Source organism: Salmo salar, chromosome ssa21, assembly GCF_905237065.1.
Source record: "Salmo salar chromosome ssa21, Ssal_v3.1, whole genome shotgun sequence".
In the NCBI taxonomy this organism is placed as follows: domain Eukaryota; kingdom Metazoa; phylum Chordata; class Actinopteri; order Salmoniformes; family Salmonidae; genus Salmo; species Salmo salar.
In genome coordinates, this window is record NC_059462.1 from 27311137 (window position 1) to 27327178 (window position 16042).

Below are 16042 nucleotides of genomic sequence, written 5' to 3' on the forward strand. Positions count from 1 at the left end.
GGTAACTGTAATGAACTTATCCTCTGCAGCAGAAGGTCTTCCTTTCCTGTGGCGGTCCTCATGAGAGCCAGTTTCATCATAGCGCTTGATGGTTTTTGCGACTGCACTTGAAGAAACTTTCAAAGTTCTTAAAATGTTCCGCATTGACTGACCTTCAGGTCTTAAAGTAATGATGGACTGTCATTTCTCTTTGCTTATTTGAGGTGTTCTTGACATAATATGGACTTGGTCATTTACCAAATAGTGCTATCTTCTGTATACCACCTCTACTGTACCTTGTCACAACACAACTGATTGGCTCAATCGCATTGAGAAGGAAAGGAATTCCACAAATGGACTTTTAACAAGGCACACCTGTTAATTAAAATGCATTCCATCTCATAAAGCTGGTTGAGAGAATGCCAAGATTGTGCAAAGCTGTCATCAAGGCAAAGGGTGGCTACTTTGAACATCCTCAAATATAAATATGTTGAACACTATTTTGGTTACTGTATGATTCCATAATTGTTATTTTATAGTTTTGATGTCTTCACTATTTTTCTACAATGTAGAAAATGGTCAAAATAAAGAAAAACCCTGGAATTAAAAGTTGTGTCCAAACTTTTGACTGTTACTGTACCTCTTGATTTAAACATGTGCACACTCAGATAGACTTGTACAACTAGGCCTGCTATCACTTAGCATATCTTAGCTGGCAACATTTTATTTAACGAATGCCAGTCCTAATTAACCATAGGCTATAGGATATACAGTTGAAGTCGGAAGTTTACATACACTTAGGTTGGAGTCATTAAAACTTGTTTTTCAACCACTCCACATATTTCTTGTTAAAACAAACTATAGTTTTGGCATGTCGGTTAGGACATCTACTTTGTGCATGACACAAGTCATTTTTCCAACAATTGTTTACACACAGATTATTTCACTTATAATTCACTGTATCACAATCCAGTGGGTGTAACAACTGTCTTCAAAAATGGACCAAGGCGCAGCGGGTATGTGGATACTCATATTTTAATTCCAAAAAGGAGTAAAGCATCCACCGGACAAAAACAATACACAAGACAGGAACAGTCTTGCAGGCACACAAAACGCAATGCAAGAACAACTACCCACAACCCCAAAGAAAAACACACACTACTATATAGGACTCCCAATCAAAGGCAACTCAACACACCTGCCTTCAATTGGGAGTCCAATCACACACACAACATTTAACCTGTTGGGGCTAGGGGGCAGTATTTTCACGGCTGGATAAAAAAAACGTACCCGATTTAATCTGGTTACTAATCCTACCCAGTAACTAGAATATGCATATACTTATTATATATGGATTGAAAACACCCTAAAGTTTCTAAAACTGTTTGAATGGTGTCTGTGAGTATAACAGAACTCATTTGGCAGGCAAAACCCTGAGACATTTTCTGACAGGAAGTGGATACCTGATGTGTTGAATTACCTTTAAGCCTATGCCATTGAAACACACAGGGGCTGATTAATGTTTTGGCACTTCCTATTGCTTCCACTAGATGTCACCAGCCTTTACAAAGTGTTTTGAATCTTCTACTATGAGATCTGACCGAACAAGAGCCTTGGAACGGTGATGGCCGATTAGACTCTGGCGCGCGAGGTCATGTTGGGTACCCTCGTTCCAATTCGTTTTAAAAGAGAATGCATTCGTCCACCTTGAATATTATTCATGTTCTGGTTAAAAAAGGCACTAATGATTTATGCTATACAACGTTTGACATGTTTGAACGAATGTAAATATATTTTTTCCCCTCGTTCATGAAGTGAAGTCCGGCGGGCTTAGATCATGTGCTAACAACACAGAGCTTTTTGGACATAAATTATGAGCTTTTTTTAACAAAACTACATTCGTTATGGACCTGGGATTCCTGGAAGTGACATCTGATGAAGAGAATCAAAGGTAATGGATTATTTACATAGTATTTTCGATTTTAGATCTCTCCAACATGGCCGTTTGTCTGTATCGCAAAGCGTATTTTTCTGGGCGCAGTGCTCAGATTATTGCAAAGTGTGATTTCCCAGTAAGGTTATTTTTAAATCTGGCAAGTCGATTGCGTTCAAGAGATGTAAATCTATAATTCTTTAAATGACAATATAATATTTTACCAATGTTTTCTAATTTTAATTATTTAATTTGTGGTGCTGACTTGACTGCCGGTTATTGACGGGAAACGATTTCCTGAACATCAACGCCATAGTAAAACGCTGTTTTTGGATATAAATATGAACTTGATAGAACTAAAAATGCATGCATTGTCTAACATAATGTCCTAGGAGTGTCATCTGATGGAGATTGTCAAAGGTTAGTGCATCATTTTAGCTGGTTTTATGCTTTTGGTGACGCCTGTCTTTGAATTGACAAAACATTACACACAGCTATTGTCAATGTACTCTCCTAACATAATCTAACTTTATGCTTTCGCCGTAAAACCTTTTTGAAATCGGACAACGTGGTTAGATTAAGGAGATGTTTATCTTTCAAAGGGTGTAAGATTGTTGTATGTTTGAAAAATTTGAATTTTGACATTTATTTGGTTTCAAATTTGCCGCTCTTGAAATGCACCTGCTGTTGATAGGGTGCACCACGGGTGGCACGCTAGCGTCCCACATAGCCCCAAGAGGTTAACACACACAAACCCCCTGCCACATCCTGACCAAAACTAACACAATTATGCCCTCTGCTGGTCAGGACGTGACAGTACCCCCCCCCCTCAAGGTGCAGACCCCGGAATGCACCTAAAAGAAAAAACAAACCCCCAAACAACAAAAAATATCCCCCTAAACAATAAGGGAGGGAAGGGAGGGTGGCTGCCATCACCGACGGCACTGTGCTACACCCTGCCTCCCCAACCCACCTATCCTGTAGGTGGCTTAGGTGCAGGACGTGGACCTCGCTCCACCTTCGGCGTCGCCCACTTCGGTGGCGCCAATAGCTGCGCCGGGCAGACGGGCCACTCGGGCTGACCCTGGCAGACGGACCACTCTGGCTGGGCCGGAAGACATGCGTGCCACTCGGGCTGGACCAGAGGACAGGCGGGCCACTCGGGCTGGGCCGGAGGACAGGCGGGCCACTTGGGCTGGGCCGGAGGACAGGCGGGCCACTCGGGCTGGACCGGAGGACAGGCTGGCCACTCGGGCTGGGCCGGAGGACAGGCGGGCCACTCGGGCTGGGCCGGAGGACAGGCGGGCCACTCGGGCTGGGCCGGAGGACAGGCGGGCAACTCGGGCTGGGCCGGAGGACAGGCGGGCCACTCGGGCTGGGCCGGAGGACAGGCGGGGCACCCTGGCAGATCCGGGCAGGCGGGCCACTCTGGCAGCTCCGGGCAGACGGGCCACTCTAACTGAGCCGGGCAGTCGGGCCACTCTGGCAGCTCCGGGCAGTCGGGCCACTCTGGCAGCTCCGGGCAGTCGGGCCACTCTGGCAGCTCCGGGCAGTCGGGCCACTCTGGCAGCTCCGGGCAGTCGGCTCTGGCAGCTCCTGACTAGCGGGCGGCTCTGGCAGCTCCTGACTAGCGGGCGGCTCTGGCGACTCATGACTGGCGGGCAGCTCTGGCGACTCATGACTGGCGGGCAGCTCTGGCGACTCATGACTGGCGGGCAGCTCTGGCGACTCATGACTGGCGGGCAGCTCTGGCGACTCATGACTGGCGGGCAGCTCTGGCGACTCATGACTGGCGGGCAGCTCCGGCGACTCATGACTGGCGGGCAGCTCCGGCGACTCTTGACTGGCGGGCAGCTCCGGCGACTCTTGACTGGCGGGCAGCTCCGGCGACTCTTGACTGGCGGGCAGCTCTGGCGACTCTTGACTGGCGGGCAGCTCTGGCGACTCTTGACTGGCGGGCAGCTCTGGCGACTCTTGACTGGCGGGCAGCTCTGGCGACTCCTGACTGGCGAGGCTAGGCTGACGCACTAGGCGCCTGATGCGTGGGGCTGGTACTGGACGTGCCAGCCTGGAGACACGCACCTCCATGCTAGTGCGTATAGCGGGAAACACCGGACCGTCGAGGCGCACTGGCGGTCTTGGGCGCAGGTTTGGCATCACCCCTTCCGGCTCAATGCTCACCTCGCCCTGGCACATGCGGGGCGCTGGTACAGGGCGGACTGGGCTGTGCGTATGTATAGACGAGATGGTGCGTACCTCAGCGTAACATGGCGCCCTCCACCTCATACGCACCTCCCTGTAATCATGGGTAGCTGGCTTACGGCTCTTCCTTGGCCTGGCCAAACTACCCATGTGCCCCCCCCAAATTTTTTTATTGGGGGTGCCTCTCGGGTTTCCTACCCAGCCGTGTTCCCTCATACCGCTGCCGTTGGTTCCTCTGTCCTGCTGCCTCCACTCTCCTGAGTGCCTCCACCTGTTCCCATGGGAGGCGATCCCTTCCGGCCAGGATCTCTTCCCAAGTGTAGGCTCCCTTGCTGTCCAGGATGTCCTGCCATGTCCATTCATCCACCCGATGCTCCTTCCTCTTCCGCTGCTTGGTCCTTCTGTGGTGGGTAGTTCTGTAACAACTGTCTTCAAAAATGGACCATGTGGATACTCATATTTTAATTCCAAAAAGGAGTAAAGCATCCACCGAACAAAAACAATACACAAGACAGGAACAGTCTTGCAGGCACACAAAATGCAATGCAAGAACAACTACCCACAACCCCAAAGAAAAACACACACTACTATATAGGACTCCCAATCAAAGGCAACTCAACACACCTGCCTTCAATTGGGAGTCCAATCACCCACACAACATTTAACACACACAAACCCCCTGCCACATCCTGACCAAAACGAACACAATTACGCCCTCTGCTGGTCAGGACGTGACAGTGGGTCAGAAGTTTACATACACTAAGTTGACTGTGCCTTTAAACAGCTTGGAAAATTCCAGAAAATGATGTCGTGGCTTTAGAAGCTTCTGATAGGCTAATTGACATCACTTGAGTCAATTGGAGGTGTACCTGTGAATGTATTTCAAGGCCGACCTTCAAACTCAGTGCCTCTTTGCTTGACATCATGGGAATATGAAAAGAAATAAGCCAAGACCTCAGAAAATTAATTGTAGACCTCCACAAGTCTGTTTCATCCTTGGGAGCAATTTCCAAACGCCTGTAGGTAACATGTTCATCTGTATAAACAGTAGTACACAAGTATAAACACCATGGGATCATGCAGCCGTCATACCGCTCAGGAAGGAGACTTGTTCTGTTTCCAAGAGTTGATTGTACTTTGGTGCAAAAAGTGCAAATCAATCCCAGAACAACAGCAAAGGACCTTGTGAAGATGCTGGAGGAAACAGGTACAAAAGTATCTATATCCACAGTAAAACAAGTCCTATATCGACATAACCTGAAAGGCCGCTCAGCAAGGAAGAAGCCACTGCTCCAAAACCGCCATTAAAAAGCCAGACTACGTTTTGCAACTGCACATGGGGACAAAGATCGTACTTTTTGGAGAAATGTCCTCTGGTCTGATGAAACAAAAACAGAACTGTTTGGCCATAATGACCATCGTTATGTTTGGAGGCAAAAGGGGGAGGCTTGCAAGCCGAAGAACAGTATACCAACCGTGAAGCACGGGGGTGGCAGCATCATGTTGTGGGGGTGCTTTGCTGCAGGAGGGACTGGTGCACTTCACAAAATAGATGGCATCATGAGGACGGAAAATTATGTGGATATATTGAAGCAACATCTCAAGACATCAGTCTGGAAGTTAAAGTTTGGTCGCAAATGGGTCTTCCAAATGGACAATGACCCCAAGCATACTTCCAAAGTTGTGGCAAAATGGCTTAAGGACAGCAAAGTCAAGGTATTGGAGTGGCCATCACAAAGCCCTGACCTCAATCCTATAGAAAATTTGTGGGCAGAACTGAAAACGCGTGTGCGAGCAAGGAGGCCTACAAACCTGACTCAACTACACCAGCTCTGTCAGGAGGAATGGGACGAAATTCACCCAACTTATTGTGGAGTGCTTGTGGAAGGCTACCCGGAACGTTTGACCCAAGTTAAACAATTTAAAGGCAATGTTACCAAATACTAATTGAATGTATGTATACTTCTGACCCACTGGGAATGTGATGAAAGACATAAAAGCTGAAATAAATCATTCTATCTACAATTATTCTGACATTTCACATTCTTAAAATAAATTGGTGATCCTAACTGACCTAAGACAGGACATTTTTACTCTGATTAAATGTTAGGAATTGTGAAAAACTGAGTTTAAATGTATTTGGCTAAGGTGTATGTAAACTTCTGAATTCAACTGTACATCCTACAGGTTAAACAATATAGCTCTGATTTTCTCCCCATTATAACTGTCAGAGGGTGGTAAATAACAGTGATTCCATTGAAAAGGGGAAAATATTAGCTTTCCAACAATACCAGAAGTATTTCTACACTCCTAATGTTCAGCAAAAAGCATTTGTTTTTCCTATTGGAAAAAAATCAACAACTTGCTATTGCTAACAGCAAGAGGGCCAAACAGATGACAGCTCACATGGCAAAATAGAGCTTCTGATGTGATCAGAGCAAAAATAACCGATATAAAAGCAAAGATTATCAAAGACATTATTGTTTGTAATTGAGGTTAGTTTGTTACAATTGAAGTGTTCTGGCTGTGCATCAGTTCAAAAGAGAGACTGAGATGATTGATTGAATCTGTGTGGGAGAGCCAGATTAACTAAATCAGCCTGCGCAACAGAAAGAAGTTATCGGCCAATGAGAGGATTGCATTATATTCTGCAAAGAGATGCATGCTTATGATTGGACAAAACTTATGAAATGGAGCTTAACGTCAAATTTAATGACCTTTACTCTCACGTGGAATCCTTGTCTTTCCGTTAACTAAAATGAAAATTATTGTTCTTTTCAATGCATCTCGTCTCGTTATCGTCATACATTTTCGTCAGGAAAAAGAGGTAGTTGATGAGTGTTTTTCATCATAGTTATTGTCGACAAAATGTACACTGCACCCATCCCACACACACACACACACTGTTTCCCATCTCCTCAAGACATCCTGTATGAGATTAGTGTTATTGATTGAGACCACTTTGTGCTTGCTACATTAAGGATCACAGTGACCTGTCAGTTAGCTATGAAAGAGCGAGAGCCAGAGAGAGAGAGAGAGAGAGAGGGAGAGAGAGAGAGAGACATGTTGTCTCTATGTAAAGATGGACTGTAATTCTGTCCAGGTCACACAGACCTGAAGAACCATTAAGTAGATCACTTCCACCTGACCATTGTGTGTCTGTGTGCGTGTGTGCATGAGTGTTTGTGTGGGGGGGAACCCAACAGCAGTAAAATGTGTGCCGTAAAAGGCCCATTAGAAATGAGAAGGCAGAGAGAAGGCAGAGTCTTTAAGATCTTCCCTATGGTGCTTCCCATCCCCCCTATCACACAGACCCCTACACAGAGGCCACAGTGACCCACCACACTCACAGGCCTGGTTCCATTTCAGCCCATAGCCCCTTCCCCTAGCCTCTACCCCTTTAGTCTTCACAGATCTGTAAATATTGGATAGGTGGAAGCATATGATGGAAGCTACCCAAGTCCTATAGCAAGGCAAGGTGGACCCATAACCATCTTGTTTTCAACTATCAGATTTATTACGATTTTCAGACAATTTCCCAATCCCCGTTGTTTAGAGATCTAAAGAGATCGGATAGGGGCCTAAATGGAATCACACCACAGAGGCCAAGATAAATCCATTATGCATCATTGTAATATATTTTGTACTATGTCTAGTTTAACAGCAGCAGCCTGTAATGTATTGTGCCACCTACCTGGTGAGGAAGCCGTTGAAGGGCAGGCGTACAGGGTAGCCATAGCGGATCATCCGGACCATCTCCAGCACCCCTACATACTGCATCTGGGTAGACACGTGGAAACTGTCAAAGCAGTCCGCCGTGCCCCTGCTGTTGGGGCGCACACACTCCACAAAGTGAGGGGTACACGCCTGTAGCTTACTGACCACATCTGACAAAGAGTTCTGAAAGGAGGAGGGGTGAGGGGGGAGAGATGGAGGGAAAGAAAGAGCGTTTCATGTTAAAATTCATGTTCCTTAAGCATTTGAATTGACCCAATTCCTCACTCCCTTGCCACATTAACACAGCAATGGTGTTGGTATCAGCTTCATGGCAACATGGTTCCATTTATCCCTCTAGAGCAGGTATTCCCCCAGGCGTACACAGAATGCCGTCGGGGGAATGCCAAATGAAAATGTGATTCACATTTTTCAACAAAAAATATTCTTCACATTTTCAAACAGTAGCTTTATATTTTCCAACTGGGCTATACATTTGGGTGAGGATTTTTTCTCGCCTCAGTGGCCTCGTTTCTCTGCCCAAATCTAGTGTTTAGCGAAATAACAACACAATGTCAAATGCAGGTAGCCTAGTCAAATAATTAACATCCAATCACATTAACCATTACTCTTTTGCAGGAAATCTTCACTCTTGCACAGACATTTAGAAATGAAACATGACATTTTGAAAAATAGGCCACGGGAGTTTTTGGAGCGAGAATAAAGACGACTTTCGAGTAGTAAGACGTGTAAAAGCAACAGATAGAAGGCTAGAAGCATCTTATATGGTGAGCTACTGAGTGGCTAGTACAGGTAAGACCCATGCTATTGTGGAAGACTTAATTATTCCTGCTGCCACGAATATGGCTGGGACAATGCTAGGGGAAAAGGCCAAAAAAAACTATACAGACAATGATTTCATCAAACAACACTGTTTCACAACGCATCAGTGACATGGCAGGAGGTGTTTTGAAACAATTACTGCTTTGCATACAAGCCAGTGAATTATATGCGTTACAGATGAGTCAACAGACACGGCGGGCCTGGCACAGCTCCTGGTATATGTCCGTTACGTTTATGGGGGCTCAATTAAGGAAGACATCCTCTTCTGCAAACCACTGGAAACCAGGACAACAGGAGAGGATATTTTTAAAGCCCTGGTTAGCTTTGTGACCTCAAATGGACTTTGGTGGTCAAGATGCGTTGGTTTCTGTACTGATGGCGCAAAAGCCATGACAGAGAGACATGAGACAGAGTGGAGTGGTAACGCGTGTGCAAGCAGTTGCTCCCGACGCCACTTGGGTACACAACAGCATCCACCGAGAGGCTCTTACTGCCAAGGGAATGCCTGACAGCTTGAAAGACGTTTTGGACACTACAGTGAAAATGGTTAACTTTGTTAAAGCAAGGCCAAGGAAGTCTTGTGTATTTTTTGCATTATGCAATGATATGGGCAGCAACCATGTCACGCTTTTACAAGCATTTTTGTTGAATTGAGAGACGAGCTTAAAGTTTTCTGACCATCATTTTCACTTGTCTCACACAACTGGCCTATCTGGGTGATGTTTTTTCTCACCTGAATGAGCTGAATCTAGGATTACAGGCACTCGCCACAACTAAACTCAGCAAAAAAAGAAATGTTCTCTCACTGTCAACTGCGTTTATTTTCAGCAAACTTAACATGTGTAAATATTTGCATGAACATAAGATACAACAATTGAGATATAAACTGAACAAGTTGCACAGACCTGTGACGAACAGAAATTGAATAATGTGTACCTGAACAAAGGTGGGAATAAAATCAAAAGTAACAGTCTGTATCTGGTGTGGCCACCAGCTGCATTAAGTACTGTAGTGCATCTCCTCCTCATGGACTGCACCAGATTTGCCAGTTCTTGTGGTGAGATGTTACCCCACTCTTCCACCAAGGCACCTGCAAGTTCACGGACATTTCTGGGGGGAATGGCCCTAGCCCTCACCCTCCGATCCAACAGGTCCCAGACGTGCTCAATGGGATTGAGATCCGGGCTCTTTGCTGGCCTTGGCTGAGCACTGACATTCCTGTCTTGCAGGAAATCACGCACAGAACAAGCAGTATGGCTGGTGGCATGGTCATGCTGGAGGGTCATGTCAGGATGAGCCTGCAGGAAGGGTACCACATGAGGGAGGAGGATGTCCGCGACTCATCAGTGAAGAGCACTTTTTGCCAGTCCTGTCTGGTCCAGCAACGGTGGGTTTGTGCTCATAGGCAACGTTGTTGCCGGTGATGCCTGGTGAGGACCTGCCTTACAACAGGCCTACAAGTCCTCAGTCCAGCCTCTCTCAGCCTATTGCGGACAGTCTGAGCACTGATGGAGGGATTGTGCGTTCCTGGTGTAACTCGGGCAGTTGTTGTTGCCATCCTGTACCTGTCCCGTCGGTGTGATGTTCAGATGTACTGATCCTGTGCAGGTGTTGTTACACGTGGTCTGCCACTGCAAATAAGATCAGCTGTCCATCCTTTCTCCCTGTAGCGCTGTCTTAGGCGTCTCACAGTACGGACATGGCCACATCTGCAGTCCTCATGCCTCCTTGCAGCATGCCTAAGGCACGTTCACGCAGATGAGCAGTGACCCTGGGCTTTCTTTCTTTTTTCTTTCTTTTGGTGTTTTTCAGAGTCAGTAGAAAGGCCTCTTTAGTGTCCTAAGTTTTCATAACTGTGACCTTAATTGCCTACCATCTGTAAGTTGTTAATGTCTTAAAGATCGTTCCACAGTTGCATGTTCATTATTTTTTATGGTTCAATGAATAAGCATGGGAAACAGTGTTAAAACCCTTTACAATGAAGATCTGTGAAGTTATTTGGATTTTTACGAATTATCTTTGAAAGACAGGGTCCTGAAAAAGGGGTGTTTCTTTTTTTGCTGAGTTTATATTCAATGTGTGGGACAAAATTGAGGCTAAGAAGTTGGAGCTCTTTTCAGTCTGCATTAACAAGGACAACACACAGGTTTTTCCATCATTGTATGATTTGTTGTGTGCAAATGAACTCATGCTTACGGACAATGTCAAATGTGATATAGCGAAGCACCTGAATGAGCTGACTGCGCAATTACGCAGGTACTTTCCCGAAACGGACGACACAAACAACTGGATTCGTTATCCCTTTCATGCCCTGCCTCCAGTCCACTTACTAATATCTGAACAAGAGAGCCTCATCGAAATTGCAAGAAGCGGTTCTGTGAAAATGTAATTTCATCAGAAGCCACTGCCAGATTCCTGGATAGGGCTGCGCTCAGAGTTTTTTGCCTTGGCAAATCGCGCTGTAAAGACTGATGCCCTTTGCAACCACGTACATATGTGAGAGTGGATTCTCAGCCCTCACAAGCATGAAAACTAAGTACAGGCACAGGCTGGGTGTGGAAAATGATTTAAGACTGAGACTCTCTCCAATACAACCCAACATTGCAGAGTTATGTTCATCCTTTCAAGCACACCCTTCTCATTAACCTGTGGTGAGTTATTCACAATTTCTGAAGACCAAATAAGGTTTTATATGTAAGATGGCTAAATAAAGAGCAACATTATTGATTATTATAATATTATTATTTGTGACCTGGTCCTATAAGAGCTCTTTGTCACTTCTCACAAGCCGGGTTGTGACAAAAACTCACACTCATTCTTATGTTGAATACATGTATCGTATAGTGTGTGTGTGGCAGGTTTACAATGATGGCAAAAAACAACATTTGAAAGTGGCCTGACCCTGGTGCTAGAGGGGGTACCCAGCTGGAGGTTGAATGTTTGAAGCGGTACGAACTAAAATAAGTTTGGGAACCACTGCTCTAGAGGGCCAGTTCCTCAACCTGGGCTAGTTGCTCAACCTGGGATAGTTCCACAACCTGGTATAAATTCCTCAACTTGGGCTAGTTCCTCAACCTGGGTTGGTTCCTCAACCTGGGTTGGTCCCTCAACCTAGGCTAGTTCCTCAACCTGGGTTACATCCTCAGCCTGGGTTAGTTCCTCATCCTGGGCCAGTTCCTCAACCTGGGATAGTTCCTCAACCTGATATAAATCCCTCAACCTGATATAAATCCCTCAACCTGATATAAATCCCTCAACCTATGTTAGTTCCTCAACCTGGGATAGTTCCTCAACCTGGGATAGTTCATCAACATGATATAAATTACACAACCTATGTTAATTCCTCAACATGGACTGCTTCATCAACCTGGGCCAGTTCCTCAACCTGGGCCATTTCCTCAACCTGGGCCAGTTCCTCAACCTGGGCCAGTTCCTCAACCTTGGCCAGTTCCTCTACCTCGACCAGTTCCTCATTCTTGGTTAGTTCATCAACCTGGGTAAGTTCATCAACCTGGGTGGTTCCTCAACCTTGGCTAGTTCCTCATCTCTTATATATCCTCACCTCACCTCTTACATATCCTCACCCTGGGTTAGTTCCTCATCCTGAGCCAGTTCCTCATCCTGGGCCAGTTCTTCAACATGGGCCAGTACCTCCTGATATAAATGTATCAACCTATGTTAGATCCTCAACATGGGCTGGTTCATCAACCTGGGCCAGTTCCTCAATCTGGGCTAGTTCCTCAACATGGGCTAATTCCTCAAACTGGGCCAGTTCCTCAACCTGGGCCAGTTCCTCATCTTAGGATAGTTCCTCAAACTGGGCTAGTTCCTCAACCTGGGCTAGTTCCTCAACCTGGGCCAGTTCCTCAACCTGGGCCAGTTCCTCAATTTAGGATAGTCCCTGAACCTGGTATACATTCCTCAACCTGGGATAGTTCCTCAACCTGACCTGGTTCATCCCCGTAGGCTAGTTCTTCAACCTGGGTTACATCCTCAACCTGGGCTGGTTCCTCAACCTGGGTTAGATCCTCAACCTGGGATAGTTCCTCAACCTGGGCCAGTTCCTCAACCTGGGATAGTTCTTCAACCTTGTATAAATTCCTCAACCTTGGCTAGTTCTTCAACCTAAATAAGCACCTCAAACTGGGATAATTCCTCAATCTGGGATAGCTCATCAACCTGGGTTAGTTCATCAACCTGGGCTGGTTCCTCACCCTCGGTTAGTTCCTTAACCTGGGCCAGTTTCTCATCCTGGGCCAGTTCCTCATCCTGGGTCAGTTCCTCAACCTGGGCCAGTTCCTCAACCTGGGCCAGTTCCTCAACCTGGGATAGTTCCTCAACCTGGGATAGTTCCTCAACCTGGGCCAGTTCCTCAACCTGGGCTAGTTCCTCAACCTGGGCCAGTTCCTCAACTTTGGATAGTTCCTCATCCTAGGCTAAGTCCTCAACCTGGGACAGTTCCTCAACCTGGGCCAGTTCCTCAATCTGGGCCAGTTTTCAACATGGGCTAATTCCTCAAACTGGGCCAGTTCCTCAACCTGGGCCAGTTCCTCAACCTGGGCTAGATCCTCAACCTGGGCAATTTCCTCAACTTTGGATAGTTCTTCAACCCGGGCTAGTTCCTCAACCTGGGCCAGTTCCTCAACTTTGGATAGTTCCTCATCCTAGGCTAAGTCCTCAACCTGGGCCAGTTCCTCAACCGGGCTAGTTCCTCAACCTGGGCCAGTTCCTCAACCTGGGCCAGTTCCTCAACCTGGGCCAGTTTCTCAAACTTGGCCAGTTCTTCTACCTCAGCCAGTTCTTCTACCTCAGCCAGTTCCTCAACCTTGACCAGTTCCTCAACCTTGGCCAGCTCCTCAACCTCGGCCAGCTCCTCAACCTCGGCCAGCTCCTCAACCTCGGCCAGCTCCTCAACCTCGGCCAGTTCTTCTACCTCAGCCAGTTCCTCATTCTGGGTTAGTTCATCAACCTGGGTTAGTTCATCAACCTGGGTTAGTTCATCAACCTGGGTGGTTCCTCAATCTAGGCTAGTTCCTCAACCTGGGCCAGTTTCTAATCCTGGGCCAGTTTCTCATCCTGCGCCAGTTCCTCATCCTGCACCAGTTCCTCATCCTGGGCCAGTTCTTCAACATGGGCTAATTCCTCAAACTGGGCCAGTTCCTCAACCTTTGCCAGTTCCTCAACCTGGGCCAGTTCCTCAACTTGGGCCAGTTCCTCAAACTGGGCAAGTTCCTCAACTTAGGATAGTTCCTCAACCTGGTATAAATTCCTCAAACTGGGATAGTTACTCATCCTGGGTTAGTTTCTTAACCTGACCTGGTTCCTCAACTAAGGCTATAATTTTAATGGTAGGTTTATTTGAACAGTGAGAGACAAAATAACAACAAAAAAATCCAGAAAAACGCATGTCAAAAATGTTATAAAATGATTTGCATTTTATTGAGGGAAATAAGTATTTGACCCCTCTGCAAAACATGACTCAGTACTTGGTGGCAAAACCCTTATTGGCAATCACAGAGGTCAGACGTTTCTTGTAGTTGGCCACCAGGTTTGCACACATCTCAGGAGGGAATTTGTCCCACTCCTCTTTGCAGATCTTCTCCAAGTCATTAAGGTTTCGAGGCTGACGTTTGGCAACTCGAACATGCAGCTCCCTCCACAGATTTTCTATGGGATTAAGGTCTGGAGACTGGCTAGGCCACTCCAGGACCTTAATGTGGTTCTTCTTGAGCCACTCCTTTGTTGCCTTGGCCGTGTGTTTTGGGTCATTGTCATGCTGGAATACCCATCCACGACTCATTTTCAATGCCCTGGCTGAGGGAAGGAGGTTCTCACCCAAGATTTGATGGTACATGGCCCCGTCCATCGTCCCTTTGATGCGGTGAAGTTGTCCTGTCCCCTTAGCAGAAAAACATCCCCAAAACATAATGTTTCCACCTCCATGTTTGACAGTGGGGATGGTGTTCTTGGGGTCATAGGCAGCATTCCTCCTCCTCCAAACACGGCGAGTTGAGTTGATGCCAAAGAGCTCCATTTTGGTCTCATCTGACCACAACACTTTCACCCAGTTGTCCTCTGAATCATTCAGATGTTCATTGGCAAACTTCAGACGGGCATGTATATGTGTTTTCTTGAGCAGGGGGACCTTGCGGGCGCTGCATGATTTCAGTCCTTCACGGCGTAGTGTGTTACCAATTTTTTTCTTGGTGACTATGGTCCCAGCTGCCTTGAGATCATTGACAAGATCCTCCCGTGTAGTTCTGGGCTGATTCCTCACCGTTCTCATGATCATTGCAACTCCACGAGGTGAGATCTTGCATGGAGCCCCAGGCCGAGGGAGATTGACAGTTCTTTTGTGTTTCTTCCATTTGTGAACAATCGCACCAACTGTTGTCACCTTCTTACCCAGCTGCTTGGCGATGGTCTTGTAGCCCATTCCAGCCTTGTGTAGGACTACAATCTTGTCCCTGACATCCTTGGAGAGCTCTTTGGACTTGGCCATGGTGGAGAGTTTGGAATCTGATTGATTGATTGCTTCTGTGGACAGGTGTCTTTTATAAGGTAACAAGGTGATATTAGGAGCACTCCCTTTAAGAGTGTGCTCCTAATCTCAGCTTGTTACCTGTATAAAAGACACCTGGGAGCCAGAAATCTTTCTGATTGATAGGGGTCAAATACTTATTTCCCTCATTAAAATGCAAATCAATTTATAACATTTTTGACATGCGTTTTTCTGGATTTCTTTGTTGTTATTCTGTCTCTCACTGTTCAAATAAACCTACCATTAAAATTATAGACTGATCATTTCTTTGTCAGTGGGCAAATGTACAAAATCAGCAGGGGATCAAATACTTTTTCCCCTCACTGTATGTGGTCAGAGGTCGCCAAGACAACAGTGAGTGAGGAGTGAGGTCACGTCATGCGTGTGATGAAGGGGTCTGATTGGTTAGGGTGTGTTGTCTCTGTACGGACCAGCAATACAAATACCCGTCCTGACTAAGGCTGTGAGAGAGTGTCAAAGTGTGTTTCTCAGATATACACTGGTGCCACTCCATCATGCTTCTTACCACTGCCCTAATGACGTGGCTCTCTACTGTAAATGTTTGTGAGTAGGCTACTGTACCGAGAGCCGTGACGTCAGAAACTTGCCCACACACACACACACACGCACACACACACGCACACACACACGCACATACACACGCACATACACACGCACACACACACACACACACACACACACACACACACACACACACACACACACACACACACACACACACACACACACACACACACACACACACACACACACACACACACACACACAGAGGAGCCCATTGTTCATTGTTCATTCATACATTCAGAGGG

General features: G+C 46.4%; 1 protein-coding gene across 1 annotated transcript in view; it reads right to left on the reverse strand.

Annotated features, from left to right (window-relative positions):
• The window catches only part of LOC106582129 (unconventional myosin-XVI), a 174611-nt gene that overhangs the window by 59741 nt on the left and 98828 nt on the right, over nt 1–16042 (reverse strand). Inside the window, 1 exon segment of the mRNA XM_045704630.1 lies at nt 7809–8014. Within this exon segment, the coding sequence (XP_045560586.1) occupies nt 7809–8014 (206 nt within the window).